Source organism: Pongo abelii, chromosome 3 (genome assembly GCF_028885655.2).
Source record: "Pongo abelii isolate AG06213 chromosome 3, NHGRI_mPonAbe1-v2.0_pri, whole genome shotgun sequence".
Lineage (NCBI taxonomy): Eukaryota > Metazoa > Chordata > Mammalia > Primates > Hominidae > Pongo > Pongo abelii.
The window spans coordinates 120,478,189-120,499,679 of NC_071988.2; the positions used below are offsets into that span (position 1 = coordinate 120,478,189).

At 41.4% G+C, this 21,491-nt stretch overlaps 1 protein-coding gene across 5 annotated transcripts in view; it reads left to right on the forward strand.

The window, feature by feature from the left end:
- METAP1 (methionyl aminopeptidase 1) overlaps positions 1–21,491 on the forward strand; it is a 66,852-nt gene that overhangs the window by 15,254 nt on the left and 30,107 nt on the right. For 4 of the 5 annotated variants that reach the window (XM_054553214.2, XM_063722660.1, XM_063722659.1 and 1 more), the window contains 1 exon segment: positions 17,509–17,560. In XM_054553214.2, coding sequence (XP_054409189.1) covers positions 17,509–17,560 — 52 coding nt within the window. 5 annotated transcript variants of the gene reach the window in all.

Here is a 21,491-nt window from a genome sequence, read left to right on the forward strand (position 1 = left end):
AATTGAGATGATTATGTGATTTTTATCCTTCATTCTGTTAATGTGATGTATTAAATTGATTTTTGTTTTTGAATATTCTCGCATTCCCGGAATAAATTCCACTTGGTCATGGTGTATAGTCCTTTCAATGTGCTGTTGAATTCATTTGTTAGTGTTTTGTTCAAGATTTTGCATCAATATTTATATTGATATAAATATATCAATATATAAGGGATACTGGTCTTTAGTCTTTATCTGACTTTGGTATAAAGGTAATGCTGGTTTCAAAGTATGAGCTTGGGGCAGGCGTGGTGGCTGATGCCTGTAATCCCAGCACTTTGGGAGGCTGAGGCAGGCGGATCACCTGAGGTTGGGAGTTCGAGACCAGCCTGACCAACATGGAGAAACGCTATCTCTACTAAAAATACAAAATTAGCCAGGCGTGGTGGCGCATGCCTGTAATCCCAGCTACTCGAGAGGCTGAGGCAGGAGAATTGCTTGAACCCAGGAGGCGGAGGTTGTGGTGAGCAGAGATCGCTCTGTTGCACTCTATCCTGGGCAACAAGAGTGAAACTCCGTCTCAAAAACAAAACAAAACAAAACAAAATGAGCTTGGAAGTTTTCTCTCCTCCTTTTTAGTTACTGAGTCTTATCTCTTTTTTTCTTCGGTAGTCTAGCTAAGGGTTGGCCACTTTTTTTCTTTTCATTGTTTTTATTTTTTTGGGTAAAGATGGGGTCTTGCTGTGTTGTCCAGGCCGGTCTTGCATTCCTGGCCTCAGGCAGTCCTTCCACCTCAGTCTTCCTTATTGACTATTAATTTCTAATATTTATTATTTCCTTCTGTTAGCCTTAGGTTTTATCTTTTTTTCTTTTTCTAGTTCTTGAGGTAAAAGTTGGGTTGTTAATGTGAGTTTTTTTTTTTTTTTTTTAAGACAGTGTCTCGCTCTGTCACCCAGGCTGGAGTGCAGTGGCGCAATCTTGGCTTACTGCAACCTTTGCCTCCTGGATTCAAGCGATTCTCCTGCCTCAGCCTCTCGAGTAGCTGGACTTACAGGTGCCTGCCACCACGCCCTGGCTAATTTTTGTATTTTTAGTAGAGACAGGGTTTCACCGTGTTGGCCAGGCTAGTCTCGAACTGCTGACATCAGGTGATCTGCCCCGCTTGGCCTCCCAAAGTGCTGGGATTACAGGCATGAGCCACCACGCCCGGCCGAGGTGTTTCTTTTTTAGTGTATATGTTTACAGCTGTAGAATTTCCTTTTAAAACATCTTTGGCTGTATCCCATAAGTTTTTTTTTTTTTTTTTTTTAAAGATTTAAAGAGGTTTATTCTGAGCCAAATAAGAGTGACCAAGGTCTGTGACACAGCCTCAGGAGTTCTTGAAACCTTGTACCCAAGGTGGTTGGGTTACAGCTTGATTTTATACATTTTAGGGGGACAGAAGTTACAGGCAGACATTAATCAGTACATGTAAGGTGTGCACTAGTTTGGCCCGCAAAGGTGGGACAACTTGAAGTGGGGTCTTCCAGGTCATAGGTGGGTTCAAAGATTTTCTGATTAGCAGTTGGTTGAAGGAGGCAAGTTATTGTCTAGGGGACTGGAATTAATAGAAAGGAGTGTCTGGATTAAAATAAGGGATTGTGAAGACCAAGGTTCTTATTATGCAGCCCATAAGTTTTGCATACCAAATGTTTTTGTTTTTATTTGTGTTGAAGTTCCCTTGTGACTTTTTCTTTGACACATTGGATTGAGAGTATGTTTCATTTCCACATATTTGTGGATTTTTCACTTTTCTAACTTACCTATTTTTTAAAACCTAAGACACTGTAGACTTCTTTGCACATGTAAGATTAATTTCATTACTTCTTTCTTTTATAAAAATATTTTTATTTTCTATAAATACATTTGGAAGAAATTATTTCTTCCCAACCCAGTCCACCCCATTAACTGTCAATTTTTTCTGCCTAAACAAGATGCTAATACCATCCTCACCTGTGACTGCTAAACAGAAAAAGATTGCCTGGACTGCAAAACAGAAAAAGAATAGTGCCTGGAGGCATTATTCCCCTAGTTGGAAATAAAGGCTGTTGGGCATGGGAGTTTGATCTTGTAAAGAAATCAACACCGAGACAAAGGATCTCTCAGCAAGGCTGGTTTACTTTCTGCCGAAAGGGTGCACTCACCAGCAGTCCAGCCACGAGAGCACACCAAACAAAAGGAGACGGGGACATTTATAACCTTTACATCCTGATGCAATCCCCTATGGCTGTGTCTTGTTCCCATTGGCTGAGATGGGACCTCATACTCTAAACTTAACTGGATTGGCTAATAATTTAAAACTTTCCTAAATAGGAAGAAGGGAAAAAGGACAAAGAAAAGAGGAAGTTAGTGATGAGAGGTCAGAGGGGTTCCCAAATAAGGAATGGCATGTATCCTGATCTGGGACTCATTTTAGCCTTATCTCAACCTACCGGAACAAGCTGGAGCAGCCTTGGAAATACACCCATACTAACATTTAACCGGGGAATGATAAATCCTGTATGGATTTAAGAAACTTTGAAGAACTTCTCCATTCCTTTTAATTCCCTCCTCTTTTTGTTTTATAATTCTTCAAACTTGTCTAGCAAGTCTCTGCTTTGTTGTTTGGCTTGATCCCCTTATAAAAGCAACCTTTCCGAATAGAGTGAGGGAGAAGCAGAGGATAGATTATTAAGGGTTGTACTGATGAGCCTTTGTACAAGCCGTCGAATACAGGGTATGACACAACATCCAGCAAGTAGAAGTATACCTAACACAGTTATTGAGGAAGTGAGGATTGAGGTTAAAGTATCTTTCCAATTTCCAAACCGGTTTTCTAGCCAGCTAGAGACGGGTTATTTATGCCAGAGTTCTTAGCTAGCTCGTTTGATAAAGCAGTAAATCCCTCTAGGGCTCTTGTTATACTTCTATCTGGGGCTGTGTTATTTGGAATGAATGTGCGGTATTGGGTCTTAATCATTACACAAACACCACCTTTCTCAGCTAGCATCATATCAAGAGTGATTCTGTTCTCCTGTGTCATTTGGCTGGTAGATCTTAATTGATCTGCAATTCCCCTGACCACTTTGGTGTAGTTAACTAATCATTGTTGATTATAGTAAATACAGTTTATCCAGTCTACATTTTTGTTTATCGTGACCCACCAAAATAATGTCGACTTGAATCTAGCAGCTATCTGATCTCTGGCCTTAAATTCATCAGGAACCCCCCTTGCAACACCCATTGCATCTAGATGGATATGAGGATAAAAGGATCTGTAAGGAGCTCTTCTAGCATGTTGGTGGTGGGGTGTTTCCTTTTTTTGTCAATGAAATGCCAGGGTAAAAGGGATAGCCAATTGGACTAGAGTGCAAGTACCATTCCAGTTATATGGCGGAGTATCCAGTAAGTGCCCCCCCCCCACATTACCACCATATGTCCCACTCAAGGATGGCTGATGGAGGCTTCATGGGTTAGCTCTTAGAAGTGCCTTACCTCCCTGCATCCTGTGAAATTTCCAAGGAGTATTGAGTTCTTCTCCTGCCGTGAGAGGCACGAGGCAAACTCTACCCTGGAAGATGGAGGCTGAATGGCCCTCGGGGGCTGACCCTCAGGGTGTTATACTTCAGGATATAGCAGAGAGAGAGCTTGGCAAGATTCATCATTCCAGGCTGTAGAATCTTGAAAGAGAGCTACCATACACTCCAAATCCGTCGCATGTGAAGAACACTTAAGTGGAAAGGGGATAATCTGGGCCTCTGGCTTACCGTGTGCACAAGTGTAACAGTTGCTTTTGTTTAGAGTGTGGACAGAATATTTAATCCATTCTAACCAGGCATTTGCATCTTGATACCCTGTCTCAATAGCTAAAGTCTGCTTTAAGTCATTTACTTGTACTACTGATGCTTTTGTCTTAATCATTTAGTAAGGGACTATTTGGGATAATAGAAGTTTAATTTAAAGCCGAGACTACTGGGGTTGGAGAAGGGAAAGGAGGAGGAGGGAGAAGGCGTATTTCAAACCTCTCTGTAGGATCCTTCCCCTTTGACATTTGTCCAATACCGTAGAGATGGCTGATAGCTGGCTGATTATCTATATTAGAAGTAAGAATAGGGTTACACTGATAAAGCTTGCAATCAGGGGAAATGCTTCCTTTGGTGAAATAAAGATTAGGCCTAAGCTCAGTACAAACCCCTCCTGTAGAGGTCCAGCCTGTATATTGACTGGTCCATAGAACATAGAACATCATTTCAACTGCTGCAAGGCTGCCATTTGGTAGGAATGAAGAAGTGGTGTCTTGGCTGTAATTGATCGCATCTATGGGAGTGAGAGACTGTTAGATTAAATGGGGGACCAGGACATACATATTTTTCTGAGGAGGCTAGTTGCCTTTGGTTATGTAGGTCCCCGCATGGCATCACTAGAGAAGCATCAAAGGATATCACTTGAGGTGATTCCAATCTAGTTATGTTAATAATAAAATGAGAGATAGTGAGAGGAAAGAAAGAAAAATAGAAATAAAGGTATGTTAGGTTCTTCTTAATTTTAACTTGGTGGGACTTGGCCCAGGGACCACAACCCAGGATTCTGAGGGTGTCGACGCTTTCTTGACTCGAGTGTGATGGGTCCACCCCTTCTCGGCAGTGTGAACTGTGGTTTCAGTGGTCAATAACACGAGGTAGGGTTCTTCCCAGGCTGGCTCAAGCCTTCCTTCCTTCCATCCCTTTATGAAGACGTGGTCTCCAGGCTGATGCGAGTGTATTGGGAATTCCAAGGGTGGTGCTTGTGCTAAAAGACCTTTGGTTTTAAGGGAAGAAAAAGTAGAGGAGAGTCCAAATATGTGATTTCTAAGGAACTGATCTTTGGTTTCAAAGGTAGGCACGTCAGCTGAGGAATGTAAGTAAGGCAATCCATATAACATTTCATAGGGGGATGAACCTATATCTCTTCGGGGAGCTGTCCTGATTCTGAATAAAGCAATAGGGAGGCATTTGGTCCATGGTAGGCGAGTCTCTAAAATTTAGTTAGATGACTTTTCTGATTCATTCTTTCTACTCTCCCGGAGGAGGAGGGGTGCCACCGAATGTGGTATTCCCATTCTATGTCCAGCACCTGGGCCAGTTTTATAATAATGTGTGCCGTAAAGTGGGTCCCATTATCTGAGTCAACATTTTCTATTAATCCAAACCTGGGTATAATATGTTCAATTAAGGCCGTCACTATATTACCGGTAGTGGCCTTTGAGAAAGGAGTGGCCTCTACCCAATGAGTGAGATGGTCTACTATCACTAATAGGTATTTTAGCCTACTGGCAGCATTTCAGTATAATCAACTTGAACACTTTGGAATGGTCTTAGCCTAGGTGTTCTTCCTCCTAGAGGTAGTTTCTTTAGGGCCTGCTTATTAGTTTTCTTACAGATAATGCAGCTGTCAGTGACCTGTCTGGCCAGGGTATAGATCCCAGTACATCCATAGACTGAGGACAGCATCACATAGGGCCTGAGGGCTCCAGTGCGTTCCTTGGTGTAAGTGGGACAGAACTTCTCTCATAAGGGGTTTGGAGAGCATCTCTCTCTGATCTGGGAGAATCCATCTCCCTTCTGTATTTTCTTTAGCCCACATTTTGCTCAGTTTTTCCTTTTAGGCCGAAGAGAAAATAGGAGCTAATTTGGGGGAGAGGAGGGAGGGAGTTAGATGAAATATTTGTTTCACAGCCATTGCTGCTGTTTTGGCTACCTGATCTGCAAGATTATTACCTCGACTTTCAAATGAAAAGTCATGCTGGTGTCCAGGGACATGTACAATAGCTATTTCTCCTGGTAGCTGGAGATTATTTAAAACACAAGTCACTAATGACTCATGAGCAAGCTCTCGGCCTTGGCTGTTCATCAGGCCTCTTTCTGTCCCAATTTTTCCAAATGTATGCGCTACCCCAAAAGCATACTTAGAGCCTGTATAAGTGTTCCTATCTCATTTTCTAGATATTTAAGGGCCTGACTGAGAGCAAATAGTTCACAGCCTTCAGCAGAATAGCTATCAGGTAATTGCCCCGATTCAGTTTCCTCAAGAGTTTCTCCATCCACCACAGCATATCTACTGTGCCTGTTTCCATCAAACATCTGAGAGGACCCATCTAGGAACAAATGTTGTCTTGTTTTATAAGGGGTTTCAGATAGGTCTGGTCGAACCTTGGTATCATAATTAATTAAATCTAGATACAAATGTTCTGTTTGCAGCAATGGATTCCCTGTTAAGAATCCAGCAGGGTGGAGTGAACTATCAGTGGTTATAGTTAGATCATCTCTTTCTAATAGGATAGCCTCATTCTTTAAAATCCTAGAATCAGTTAGCCATCTTTCCGCTTTTTGATTTAGGATGACATTGACCTTATGGGGTGTACTTACTGTTAAGTATCCCCCAAAGGTAATCTTTCTGCTTTCTTCCACTAATATGCCATTGGCTGCCACAGACTGGAAGCACTGGGGACACCCGCTGGCAACTGGATCTAAGACTTTGGACAGAAAGCCAACTGGTTGCTGGTGGTCTCCATGTCTTGAGTGAGTACTCCAAGGGCCACTCCATTGTCTATATGCTAACAAAAAGATGAAAGGGTTTTTCTAAAGAAGGCAGGGCTAAGACATGGGCAGATATTAATCATGCTTTTAAATTCATTTATTTGGTCTACTTCATCAGAAGCCCTTATAAGCGGGTCTGGCCTATTTTTAGTTAATTTCTCATAAAGCAATTTACTTCTTAATGTGTAAGAATCAATCCATAATCTACAGTATCCAGTCAATCCCAGAAATAAGTTCCTGTTTTGTTTGAGGCAGGGGCAAGGAGACATTTCCCTCGATCTGTTCAGGTCCTATTCTCCTTTTGGCCGTGCTAATTAGATGACCTAAATGTCTAACTTCTGGTTCTACATATTGGAGCTCTTCTTTGGAGACCCGCAGTCCCTTAGAGTATAAATGATTCAGGAAGTACACAGAGTATTCACTTACTTTTTCTATATCTTCTCCAGATATAAGTATGTCATCCATATATAGGATTAATTGTAAATGTGGTGGAGTGTCTGTCTTTCTAATAATCCTGTCTAGAGCATGAGTAAAAATATTCAGTGAATCCGCAAATCCTGGGGTAATACTATCCGCCGGTACTGCTGCTTCTGTCCTGTATGGGGGTCCTCCCATTTGAATGTGAATAGATCTCGGCTGTCCTCAGCCAAGGGACATGCCCAAAAAGCATCCTTTAAGTCTATTACAGTAAACCATTGATGACTTTACGGAATTTTACTAAGGTTAATATATGGATTTGTCATAGTAGGGTGAGTGGTTTGAACTATTTCATTTATAGCTGTGAGATCTTGTACTAATAGGTAGGATCCATCAGGCTTCCTGACAGGTAGGATAAGGGTATTATACGGAGACATGCAAGGCTCTGAAAGTCCATCTTTAATAAGGCCTTCAATCACAGGTTTTAGTCCTACCTGGCCTTCCAAGGAGATCAGGTATTACTTTCTCTGGGCTACTCCCCCTTGGAACCTTTAAATGTATTTGTATCGGGGGAATCTGTAACTCCCTTGGTTTCCTTCTCTTGACCATAAGTCCGGATGAATTTTCCTCTCATCAACAGTAGTTAGCAGGTGGAGAGAGGGAAGGAACCCCTTTGGCCCTACTTGTAGTCCAAGACCTAACTTTAGCATTAAGTCTCTTCCTAACAAATTAGTGCCTGCTTCAGGAATTAATAGAAATTGAATATTAGCTGCCTGATTTTTGTGTCTGATTTCCATATCTTCTAGGATTTTGGCCTTAAACCTCTCTCCTTTCACTCCAGATAGTAGTAGCTCTTCTGGAGAACAGCTGAGGCCACTTGGAGAAAAGCATAAGGAGGAACAAGTAGCTCGAGAATCAATGAGGAATGTTATTAGTTAATGGTTTGGTCCCACCTCCAAATTTATCAAGGGCTCTTGGTGGGACTCAAGGTGGTAAAGAAAGATCCCCTGACTCCCGTATTCTTCCTCTCCGAAGGTTGGCACGAGAGGAGGAATTTCCTCTGTGGCCTTTAGGTCAGGGCATTCTCTCTTAAAATGGCCTGTTTTTACACATTTATAATACCTATCTTGTCCCCCTTCTTGTTCTATTCTGGAGTTCCTTTGTTTTAGTTTCTCTTCATCTGCTTTACGTCTCCACCCTTTATGACATATGCTGTGGTCTTCCCATGTTCCGTTTCAACCTCGACCCCTACCTCTCTGTGAGATGGCACCCCTGGGCGCTGGTCAAAATCTCATCCCAGGTATATTTGGTCCTAGTGAAATCTGCCAAAAAATTTTTGCCTTTTGCTTTTGTCTGTCTTCATCCCTTCCCACGTATGCTTTCTCTGCTGCTTCTAAAAGTTCTTCAATTGACCTATTTTTCCACCTCTCTATCTTTTGTAGCTTCCTCGCGATATCTGGCCAACTATTGGTAACAAAATGTAATTTTAACATACCTTGTCCTAGTGGACTGTCAGGATCTAAATCAGCATATCTTCTCATCTGCTCCCTTAGTCTAAAAAGTGCATAGGTCCCTCATCTTTCTCTTGTTGTTCATCAAAGCCCTTAGTGAGGTTTTGGGGTCTGGGTGCAGACTCCTTGATACCTTTTACAATTAATTCTTGTAGATCCCTCATATTCTCCTGGTGAACAGCATTATTCTTATTCCATTGTGGGTCCCGAGCAGGAAATGTAACATCCGCTGCTGGAATATTTTGACCGGCAGGGTAATCACGTTCCCAGGCCCCAGTAGCTCTGCGGATCATGTTCCGCTCTTCCTTTGAAAAGAGGATACCCAGGATTGACATTAATTCAGTCCAAGTACATAGTTTGGAACCTAAAAACTGGTCAGTTTGCTCTGCTACTCTCTCTGGGTCATCTAGCAAAGGCTTAAGCTCTTTCTTTAGACCTCGGACTTCAGAGGTGGTTAAAGGGGTGTTCATGAATCCAGTTGTACCCCTACCCTGTGGCACCTCCTTTAGAGGGAAGAGCTGAGAAGCCAGCTCTTCGGAAGCGCAGGGAAAGGGAAAATTTTGAATATCCCTTCTACATTGTTCTATCTCTCTCTGAAGCCCTCTTTTTAAGGAGATATCAGAGGCTTCTGCCTCCGGAGCCTGAGGAGGAGGAGGCGGGGACTACCACCTGAGGAGGAGGTGGGACTAACCGCTGCCTGAGGAGGAGGAGGCGGGACTAGAAACAGAGGAAGATGGTTTAGGGGATCCCACTGGATATTCTCTTTTTACCCTCCTCCATCCCTTGCTTCAGATCCCTTAGGGGATAAAGAGAAACTGGCCCCAGCTGCCAGCACATGGCATAGTGTATCTCTTCTGAAGACATAGCACTTTTGCTACTAACATACAGTATTAGAAGCTGGCAGACCCAGTCTTCATTCGAACCATATTTTGGCCAGAAAACAGCAGGTTTTAAAATTGGCTCTTGGGTCCACAGAAAGCAACAATACTTGATCATTAGTTGCTTTTTCTTGTGTTTAGTCCTTTCATTTTCTTTCCAGTGTGTAAGCATAAGTCCTAAAGGACTATCAGGAGGGATTCAGTCATTCTTGCCTCCTTCGTCTCTGGCCTTGTTTCCAGTTCCAGGCCTACTAGAAGTATTCCCCATGTTGGGTGAGACTTTTTCCCAGTAGACGCAATCCCCCAGATCCTCCAGCTCAGGGATATCTTGTCTGCTCAAATGTATTTCCTCCTTTTCCCCGGGGATTAGCCTTCCCCTTTTTAGTCTTAGTTTCTTATTGCCTGTATTCTCAGTTCCCTGGAGATAACTTTCTCCCGTCTGTTCCCTGTTCTGAAGATAATCCACATTCATCTTACTGTCACTTTCTCTCAACCACAATCATTCACTCACATACATCACACATATTCCCTTCAAGGAAGGACCACCAAAGAAGTACTTTGCCGTCCTCTAGCAGTTTTTCCTGCCTTGGCTCATGCACAAGGTCTCCTGGTCCCACGGTTTTTAAAAGTCTCCTTGTCCCCTGCATTGCTGAGAATCCAGATGTATTCCTCGCACCGGGTGAGCCCTGGCTATCTCCCTGGGGCTGCCGCAACAGGGTGGCTGGGTGCCTCCCCAAAAGAGAGGGCCAAGGACTGGAGGGGAAACAGTGTCCCCATACGTGCCACAAAATTGATGGGCATGGGAGTTCGATGTTGTAAAGAAACCAACACCGAGACAAAGGATCTGTCAGCGAGGCTAGTTTACTTTCTGCAGAAAGGGTGCACTCACCAGCAGTCCAGCCACGAGAGCACACCAAACAAAGGAGACGGGGACATTTATAACCTTTACATCCTGACACAATCCCCTGTGGCTGTGTCCCGTTCCCATTGGCTGGGATGGGACCTCACACTCTAAACTTAACTGGATTGGCTAATAATTTAAAACTTTCCTAAATAGGAAGAAGGGAAAGAGGATAAAGAAAAGAAAAAGTTAGTGATGAGAGGTCAGAGGGGTTCCCAAATAAGGAATGGCATGTATCCTGATCTGGGACTCATTTAGCCTTATCTCAACCTACCGGAACAAGCTGGAGCAGCCTGGGAATATACACATACTAACATTTAACCGGGGAATGATAAATCCTTTATGGATTTAAGAAACTTTGTAGGAGAACTTCTTCATGCCTTATAAGGCCCTTCCTGGGGTCAGGAAGTGGGATTCTAAGAGGACCCTATAGCAGTAGGCAACCAAGAGTCAAAACAAGCATATGCAGTAGTCATAATCATGCTAGTATGACAGTATGAATTAGCCAGGCATGTATAGGAGTTCAGATGGGGGAATAGTGGAAGCCCACAAAACTTCCACGTTTGGGCCCTCACCAGAGACACTGGTCTGAGAAACACAATAAAATGTCTGCCTGGGTAGTCACGATCATTCTATTATGAGGTAGACAGGAAGCAGACCAGGGCCAGGAGATGGAAGGGGCCTCCCTTGCCCTCAGGAGTCCCTGACCAGGGAAGGTCCCTCCATGCTCTCTGAGGGTGGCGGGGCTCCAAAGATCCTGGCCAGGAGTGCTTTGTTGGAGTGGGCCTTGTCCTAGGCAGTTGCCAGGTGAGCCCATTCACACCCCCCTGGCTGTGCTGCTTTCCGGGCCCTCAGTTCCTGCTCAGTAGGACGTTGGGCAAATGTCAAGGAGCCATCTGGGTGAGCAAGATCTCCATCAGCAGCAAGAAAGCATTGTCCCCGTTCCACACTTCGAAGATAGAAGATGGTCTCACACTTGGCCTGAGTGACCTCCACTCTCAGGTGCTGCCTGTGTGCGCACCTGGCGCTCAAAGGCAAGGTGCTCGCTGTGGTGGGACCAGGTGAAACGGTGCAAGTACTTGAGATTCCATAGGTCATAACGGAAGGGGCTGCACCTGTGGGCACCCATAGGCATGTTGTGTAGACTGGCTGCCATGCTCTTGGCTATGCGCTTGTCACGGAACTCCACCCATCCCTCGGTGTAGTCCTTGCTGTGGGACTGCTTTTTTCCCTCCCACGGCTGCTGCTGCCTTCTTTTTGTGTCTCACAAACCTGTCCTCAGCCTGAAAGAACGCGTCTGACCTCACCTCAGGCACTGAGAAGGTTGCGGACGTGTAGGGGCTGGAAGTGTGGTGGGATATGGCCCAGTTACACGATACCTGGCACTACCCGCTTCTTGCTGCACAGGCTGCTGCTTTGGATTCCTCCTGCTCCTCCTCCACATCTAGTGTCTGGTCTGTCCCTTCCAGCGCCTTTGCTCTGTTGCGGCCTTCTCCAATTCCTCTGCCTCAGTGTTGAGTGACATGAGCAGCACGACCTAATTTCATTACTTCTAATGACTGCATAGATTCATTTGCATGGTTAAATCACAATTTAACCTATTTTATATTGATGTATATCTAAATTCTCTTTTTCACAGTTGTAAGTAATGCTATAGTAGTGAGCATTAAGTTGCATATGTTTTGCTCGTTTGTCAGATTATTTCCTTTGGTTAACTATTTGGAATTGAGCTACTGGGTCAAAGTATTTTTTTTGTCTTTGTATATGTGTTTATATATTAAGTATTTGTGAGTACTTATATATATGTTTTATCTTGATACATACAAATCCTTTTAGTTACCAGGTGACTACTCAGCATTCTTGCTAACATTGTATGGTGTGCTTATTTGCTCACACTCTCATCAACATGAATTGATGTTAGATTTGAGATGGTGGAAAAGAGAGAGGTAATACAGGATCTTAAGGTAATAGGACACATTATGGGTGGTCACATTATGAAAACCATTTAATGTTAATTCTAGCCACTACTTTAGGATGGTTTGGAATAGGAAAGAATTTGAGAGAGGTTCAAGTTGAGGAGATATATTGTGAAGCCGTTGTAGTTTGGCAAGTCAGTGGGGCCTAAAATAAGGTGGGAGTTAGTTGCATCGGTTAATTTGATAGATACTAAGTATAACCATACAACAGGTTCACCTTGCTCACTGCCTAGACAGAGCTGATTTATCAAGACAAGGGAATTGCAGTAGAGAAAGAGTTACTTATTCATGCAGAGCCAGCTGTGTGGGAGATGGGAGTTTTATTACTCAAATCAGTCTCCCCAAGCATTTGGGTAAGGGAGGAGACTACCCCTCATGTTGTCTTATGCCCAATTTCTGCCTCCAAAGAAGTAAAAACTAAAAGGCAGAAATGAAATCCACAAGCCCACAGCCTGGGGCCATGCCCTGGGCCCGGTAGTTAAAGATCAACCCCTGACCTAACTGGTTATCTATAGGTTCCAGACATTGTATGGAAAAGCACTGTAAAAATCCCTGTCCTGTTGTGTTGCTTTGTGATTACCGGTACATGCAGCCCCCAGTCATGTACCCCCTGCTTGCTCAATTGATGATGACCCTCTCATGCGGGTCATGACCCTTAGAGTTGCGAGCCTTTAAAAGGGACAGGAATTGCTCACTTGGAGAGCTCGGCTCTTGAGACAGGAGTCTTGCGATGTTCCTGGCCAAATAAACCCCTTTCTTCTTTAACTTGGTGTCTGAGGGGTTTTGTCTGCGGCTCTTCCTGCTACAAGGGGATCAGAGTTTTTACGGATAATTTGGTTGGGGGCTGGGCAGTGAGTTGGGAGTACTGATTGGTTGGGTTGGAGATAAAATCATAGAGAGTCAAAGCTGTCCTCTTGTGCCGAGTCAGTTCCTGGGTGGGGGCCACAAGACCACATGAGCCAGTTTACTGATCTGGGTGATGGCAGCTGATCCATCAAGTGCAGAGTCTGCAAAATATTTCAAGTACTGATTGTAGGTTTTACAATAGTGTTGTTATCCCCAGGGGCAATTTGGGGAGGGTCAGAATCTTGTAGCCTCCAGCTGCATAACTCCTGAAACATAATTTCTAATCTTTTGGCTAATTTGTTAGTCCTACAAAGGCAGTCTGGTCTCCAGGAAGAAGGGTTTGGTTTGTCAAAGAGCTGTTATTGTCTTTGTTTTAAGTGGTTCCTAACCTGTTTGGCACCAGGGAAAAGTTTTGTGGAAGACAATTTTTCCATGGACTTGGGGGTGGTGGGGATATGGTTTCAGGATGAAACTGTTCCACCTCAGATCTTCAAGAATTAGATTCTCATAAGGAGTGTGCAACCTGGCTCCTTGCATGTGCAGTTCAAAATAGAGTTTGTGCGCTGCTATGAGAATCTAATGCCACTGCTGATCTGACAGGAGGTGGAGCTCAGGCTCTACCCGGTAATGTGGTAATGCCAGCCCATCTGCTGCTCACCTCCTGCTGTGCGGCCTGGTTCCTAACAGGCCACTGACCAGTAGCAGTCCATGGCCTGGGGTTTGGGGACCCCTGTTTTAAACTATAAACTAAGTTTCTCCCAAAGTTAGTTTGGCCTGTGCCCAGGAATGAACAAATTTGGCCTGTGCCTAGGAATGAACAAGGACAGCTTGGAGGTTGGAAGCAAGACAGAGTTGGTTAGGTCAGATCTCTTTCACTGTTTGAGGTATAATTTTGCAGTAGCGGTTTCAGTAGGAAATGACTTGTTCTAGAAGTGAAATGAGAGCACCTTCTCTTACCTCTGACTCTTTTCCTCTTCAGTGATTCACAGTACTGGAAATAAATAAGAATTACCTACATAGCAAATTCGCAGAGATTCTGATTGAATTTGAAGTGGGGAATAACATGGCTGTTTATTTGTAAAGAAAAGCATTTCATAGGATTTTAATGAGGAGCCAGAGCTGAGAACCACACTATCCCATTTTAGCTTGTAAACCAAAAAAATAAAATTTGAACTGCCCACCACGCTGGCCCCCAGCAGCCATCTGAATGCACCTCTCCCTCCTTGGCCAGGGCACTCTAACCTGAAAGACTGGTTCAGGCCATGACTGGAAGTGGGATTTGGACATGCCTCATTATACCCTTCCAGCATTAGCATCAACACAGACCTTGAGTCTGATAAGAAATATTTACAGTCTATTTTCTCTGAAGCCTGTTACGTTTCCTGGAGGCTTCATCTGCATGGTAAAAACCTTGGTCTCCACAACCCCTTGTCTTAACCCAAACATTCCTTTCTACAGATAATAACACTTTCAACCAATTGCCAATCAGAATATGTTTAAATCTGCCTGTTACCTGGAAGGCTCCTTCCCCACTTTGAGTTGTCCCACCCTTCCAGATGGAACCAGTTAAGTCTTACATGTATTCATTGATGTATTACGTCTCCCTAAAATGTATAAAAGCAAACTGTACCCTGACCACCTTGGGCACATGTCATCAGTACCTCCTGAGGCTGTCACTGGTGCATCCTTAACTTTGGCAAAGTAAACTTTCTAAAGTGACTGAGACCTGTCTCAGATATTTTGGGTTCATAAGCTCCTAAATTTAGTAAATTCCTGTTGGTACTAAAGAAAAAGCGTGTTGTGTTGGATTGAAAACTAAAGTTTTACCTACTAGTTATAATAATGCTTTGGTGTTATTAAATAAGTGGAGAATAAAGTAGTAAAACAAGGTGCTCTTCAGCGAGTATTGAATAAGTACATGTGACATGTTAAGCTTGTGGGTGGAGTGAAGTGTGGACATTTTTTAGAGAAAGTAGCATTTGAAATGACCTAATGGAATGGGTAAAGCCTCTGAGGACACAGTTATAACGGTGAGTGTTAGGATTAGGTAGGTCAGGTTATACAAAGGGAAGAGATTGGGAAGTGTGGTGTTTGCCTGGGGAACTCTAAATCTAGGTTAGTTAGGTCTTTGATTCATTTGTTAGAGATGAGGAGGGAAAGATTGCCCAGTTAAGGAGTCAGAAATTAACTCTTCAGAGAATGGATAGTCTTTCAGGATTTTGAGTATTCCTCTTCTACTGGGGAATAAGAGGAAGAAAAAGAGTGAAGTTGTGGTTTAGAGAAGGAACATTATTTAGGCTTAGAGAGTTCTTAGGAGATGTGGGAATGTTTTGATACCGTTAATGATGTTGAAGACCATGACTTGGTTGCCTCATGGCCCCAGTAAGGAAGAGAAAGATGGGTGTCCTTACAGAGGTGAGAGGTGTTTATTATGAATATTTTGGTTACTTTATGCTCATATATCTTGAAATACAAGCCCTTAGCTAATGAATCTGTTTTGTGAGACAAGTCCTTAGTTTATTTAATGAGAATAATTCTATCAGCCCTCTTGTTAAAAAGCTAGAATTTGATGGATGTTTCATGAACCAAGTATAAAGCACTCTGAAATCCTCTGAGGAGAATACAAGGCTATTTGAGTACCTACTTTTCAATGAATATGCTGAATTTCAAAATATTAGTTAATGATGGCTGTGTAGACCCAAGGGAAAATTTCCCCTTTGCCCTCTGAAGGTTCACTGAAAAATCAACTTACAAAAATCAGATTAATATAAGAAATGGTATACAAATTTATTAGTGTGCATGGGGGAGAATCACAGAATGATTGTCTAATAACCCACTGGGATACAGATGCTTATACCCTAGTTCTTAGGGGAAAAGGAGATGGGGAAATGTGGATGTTTTTATGGGGATTGTAAATGATTTTTAGGGGAACTCAGTGGGCTTGAAGGACAAGTGGCCTGGGACAGTCTTTTAGGCCTGCAGAACAGACATGGTTTGTGAAAAGTCCTTCCAGGTGTGTTGACAGACTTTAGTTTTTCTTCCTGCGGTATGAGTTCAGTTAATGAAAACTCAGGGAAGGGACAAGAGGTCAACCCCCCCCCCCCCAACCTTTGTCATATAATCTAACATATTTACACATTCCTTGGGTTCTGAGGAATAGGAAGTGGACATCTTCGAAGTGCCATTATTCTGCTTACCAGACTAACCCAACCTCCCCAAAAGACTGAGCTCAGTTTTAGCTTCAAAACTGAAAAATCTCTAATGTTGTAGATACCTTTTTATACATTTAGAATCTGTTTAGGTTGTAGGTTGTAGAGATAGGGATGACCTGAATTTTCTTTGCTTAACTGTTGCGGGCTGTGGAGGCTACAGGAAGAGTAAAGAGAAAGTAGTGAAGATTCTAGCTGAGGTTGGAGAAACTGATCTTTCAGAGTCCCCTGGGCAAACCTTTACAGAAGGCAGCTTTAGTGTAATACGATTTGGTTAACTGCGTAGTCCTAGGGATTTTTTTTTCACATGCTTTTTTTTCTTAGCTTTCTTCTTATCCGTGTCTTACTAGTTTTATGTCTACAAAGATAACACATTTGTAGGACTTTGTGAATTCTCTTAGCATTTTTAATAATTTATTTGAGTAACTTTGAACTCTTTGAAGGAGAGGCCATCAACCTCAAAACATAAATAAAGTCTATGTCTGGTTGAATTATTCTTTTTCTTTATTACTTGAGTTCCTTACTTGAATTCAATTAATTACTTGAATTCATTTTCCCAGTTTGCCACTTCTTACTAGTGCCTGAAATATGTTACATGAACATTTTTTCCTAAATGAACAGTCTTTCTAGTTACTCATTAGTTCTGATCATTCAATCAAGCATTTACTGAAACCCTAGCACATGCCAGGCACTCTGCTTGGCTCTGAGCAGTAGTGGTAAACTTTGATACCATCCCTTCCCTCACACAGCTTATGGCCTCAGGGCTGTGTCACATAGTAACTACTCACATGGGTGATTTTAGTGTGTATGACTGATTGGGAATCTAACTACTATAAATAAAAGAATCTGCAAAAATTTTCTTGCAGTTTTTTCCAGTGTATGATTGGTTAATTGTCTAATGATTCTTTTGAAATACTTCATAATAGTTTGTTGACATAAAATTGAAATATAACTATGACTACTATATAACATTTAGCCTAATATTCCTTGCTTATTTGAAATTAAGTTTAGGTTGCTTTTTGAAGTGAATATTGAACAGGTGTCATTTCTTAAACTTTTCCCAAATATTTAATTTGCAAAGTTACAGGTCTTGGTTTTTGCAAATAGTTTACAATAACTCTTGCTTATATACAATATTCCTTAAAATGTTTCTTATTAAGGAAGGCCTGACACTAATTTTCCTTTTTTGTTCTTTTAGGAATGTTTTAAAGGAAGTTGGGCTACTCACAAGTTACTACATAAGAAAGCAAGTAAGTACAATCACAAATTTTTATACCATTTGTCTTAGAAGTGGCATTTGTGCCAGAAAGCAAGAATTCTTCTAGTTCTGAAAGTGTATATTTGAATGTTCTGAAAGTATAATCCTGAATACTAGAATTACGACGTATTTTAAATCTTTGTGATATGTAAATAAAATATGTCTGAATAATATCTTAATCTTGTATTACATATTTAACATGAAAACATGAGATAGTTGTTAGTATAGATGGATCTTGCTTGAGCCATACCTGATGATGCTCTAATCTTTTGACACCCTGTTATGTTGCTGGAAGTGTTTGCATTTTGTAGTCAGGGGTTATGCGAGTGATTTGGCTTCATTTAACCAGTCCCTTTTGGTTTCTTTTAGTTTCAATTTGTATTGCTTTTTCTACTCAAAACTATATTACTTTGTTTTTTGGTGTAATGTTATTACCTGCAGTCTAATGTTTAATTTTCTTTTTTGAAGTTTTTTGTGTGACACTACAAAGTAAAACTGTTAGCTGCTCTTTAGCTATTACTGTCAGCCACACTGATGTAGCTGAGATTCACGTAGCCTTTTTTGCTCCAGCTAATTTATCCTGTAAATTCATGTCATTAGTGTGGCTGGTCTAAGACAACCTGTCACAGTTGCCTGAAAGTTGACAACGGCTTTCTGTTCTATATAGCATTGCCATCCTGATGGATCAAAGCTTGATTTAATTTGAAGTGGGAAATAACGTGGCTATTTATTTACGTGGTTCTTCGTATAAGGTTTCTGTTTCTACATACCTGATCTTGGTGTCTTATATTCATCTACTTGTGTATTTTTTTTTTAGGAGTTAGCTGATTTAATGAAGTTTGAATGTAGTTTGTTTTTACCAAAACAAATCTAATTGAGGTCAGCCAAACCACCATTTGAAGGAACAGGGAAATACAAATTTTAAAAAGACACATTTTCTGTAGTTGTATAAAGCGACATCTACATTTAATGGACATGCTAGGCTGTTGTGGGAGAAATGTGGTTAGAGATGAGGAAAAATGGTGTGACTCCGTGTAAGTTTATCAACGCATAAAAGACGGGACTTGTTGATTTGTTACCTCTGTCAAAGTTTAGAGATGGATTTAAATAATCTCACTTAACTTTATTCATTCATGCATTACATACATCCTGTATTTCTAATGTGTTAGGTATTTTGCAGAGCTCTTTGAGCCAGTTACTGGCATTTTATACCCAGGAAGTTAAAGCATTGGTAAATAATAAAGGGTTGAGGTTGAACAGTATGTTAGTAAAAAAGCTTAAAATGGGCCTCTCCCTCAGATTTGCTAACTCATTGTTGTGTGCCTGTTTCTTCAATACTGGATATTTAGGGGCAGGGCTATTTCCTTTTGACTTACACTACAAGGGAATAAACAGCAGGTGTTCCCTATGTAAAAAGAAGGTAATTATTACAACACTTTATTTAGGCTATTTGCATTTTACTTATACGTCTAGTGTTTAGTATGGTGCCATCTTGTAGCTGTTGCTCTGTTGGATCTTTTGGGATAACTTTTTTCAGTGGATGAGCCTGCTGTTCTTAATCTCTTTGGCTGTGGTGGATAGAGATCATCCTCAGGTGGCCATATAGGATATCGTAATAAGTTGACTACAGTAAATTTTGAGTGGCAGTCCTAGAGGGAGGGAATGGTGTGGGGAAGGGTGATCTCCAGAGACAAGAAGAGTATTAGGAAAAGCACTGGGGAAACAGAATGTTACACTAGGAAGGAACCAATGCATCTTTAAAGTTAGCACTTCAGTCCAAGAAGCGATAGTGAGATAACACATAGCAAGCATTTCTTGTCATGGAGATGATATAGTTAGGTTTTTTTTTTTTTTTTTAGTATAGTGTCTACTGATCTCTGATTAATATTCATATGGGATATTGATCTATCATTTGCTTTTAATATATTTGACTGGTTTTGGTATTGGAGCAATTCTGGACTCTTAAAATGGGATATATTTCCCACTTCTATTTTCTGGAAGAGATTGTGTAGAATTGATATTTCTTCTTTAAATGTTTGATAGAATTCACCACTGAAACATCTGGATCTGGAGTTTGCTTAATCATAGAAGCTTAATTTTTTTATGCAGGCCTTAGGAAATTTTCAAGCGAGTTAAATGACTCAAAGGTAGATTTTTTTTTTTTTTTTTACTTGTCATAGTAAAGAAGATCATTCAGATGGTGAAGTCCTTAATTAAAAGCACATAATGCTGATTCTTGGGTGCATGTTTTTAATACTGTATCTTCTGTCACAGTGTACCTTAAGCAGCATTTACTTTTAGTATGATCTGTAGAAGTTGTAGCATTTCACATCTCAAGTCTGTATTATTTTACACTTTTTAATGTATCGCTGGCATATTCAGTGTGTTTGTTTCTCATTTTCCTGAAGTAAAGGTGGAAGAATTTGACAAGTATCTTGAATAGCCAAAATTAAGGTATAAAAGCTGCATTTAATAAGAGAACTCTAAGTAATACTTTTTCTTCCACTCCCCTACCCATTCACACTAGTGTGCCTGATTTTTGGATTACAGAGAGAAAGTGTTATGTAATGTCTTAAACTGGCTCCACCAAACTTTGTGACCATGGGTTACTCTAAGTCTCACCTCCAAGATGCTGGAATCATAGGTTTGTGTGAGGATTAAATAAAGAAATCCATGAGAAGTGCTTAGCATGTGTACCATGCATAGTAAGTACTCAAAAACTAATAATCATCTCTGGAAGACTTGAGTCAGAATTTTGATCAGAAAATCCTGTCCCATGCAAAGCTTAGACACGTGTAGTTATTTTGTGTCAGCTGACCAGAGGAAGCAGCCTGCATACAACTTTTTAAAGAATAAAGCCTGACTGTGATGAACTTTGGGCCAGACTTTGCATGTATCACGTACTTATGACACTACCTGCATTGTGATGTTTGGAAGACAGCTTACAAATGTTTATTTATACTGCCCTGTTGTTGTACAGTCTTTTCAAAAAGACTAGTTATTATGCAGTTGTGCTACCATCATCAGCTCAATTCAGATTTATTAATGGTCTGTTATGTGGTTAGCACCTAAGGCTCAGATCAAATTGATCCTAAAATGTAAACGAATTTTCTTTTCAAGTGTGAATTTTCCGTTAAGTAAATTGTATGTAGAGATGAGAGAAGAACTTGCCATATTCAGCTTTAGTTGTCTTGGTAGTTTTGGGTTATATTATTTGTTTGCTTTACATTCTTTTTTTTTTTTTTTTGAGACAGGGTGTTCCTCTGTTGCCCAGGCTGGAGTGCAGTGGTGCAATCGTGGCTCACTGCAGCCTTAACCTCCTGGGCTCGAGCAATCCCTCTATCTCACCTCAGCCTTCCGAGTAGTTGGGACTACAGGCCTGCGCCACCATGCCCAGCTAAGTTTCGTGTTTTTTGTGGAGACGGGTTTTTCCATGTTGTCCAAGCTAGTCTTGAACTTCTGAGCTCAAGCAGTCCACCTGCCTTGGCCTCCCAAGTGCTGGTATTACAGGCGTGGGCTGCTGCACCTGTACCTAAATTCTCTTTTGAATATAGACTGTGAAAGGGTAAAATCTAGAGCAACAGGAAGCTTTAAAAGATTTTTACATATGTATAATAATAATAATAATAATAATAATAATAATAAAAAGAAAAAAAAAAAGATTTTTACACCCTCACCTTCTCCTGTTCCCCTCCCCAGGAGTATGCTAGTGCAAAAAGCCTGCGTCTTGATTGCTATTCTCTCCTAGGTTTTGGGAGAAAGTTATTCTTGAGGTTCATGTTTCAGACAAAATCACTTGATACACTTCATAGCTGAAGCAGACTCGGTTGACCCCCATTTTGAACTGTTTTCTGTCATGTTTGACCCAACTAGCAATGAATGAAGTTTTTGTCCTGTGATGAGAAAGTTTTCCTATTGATATT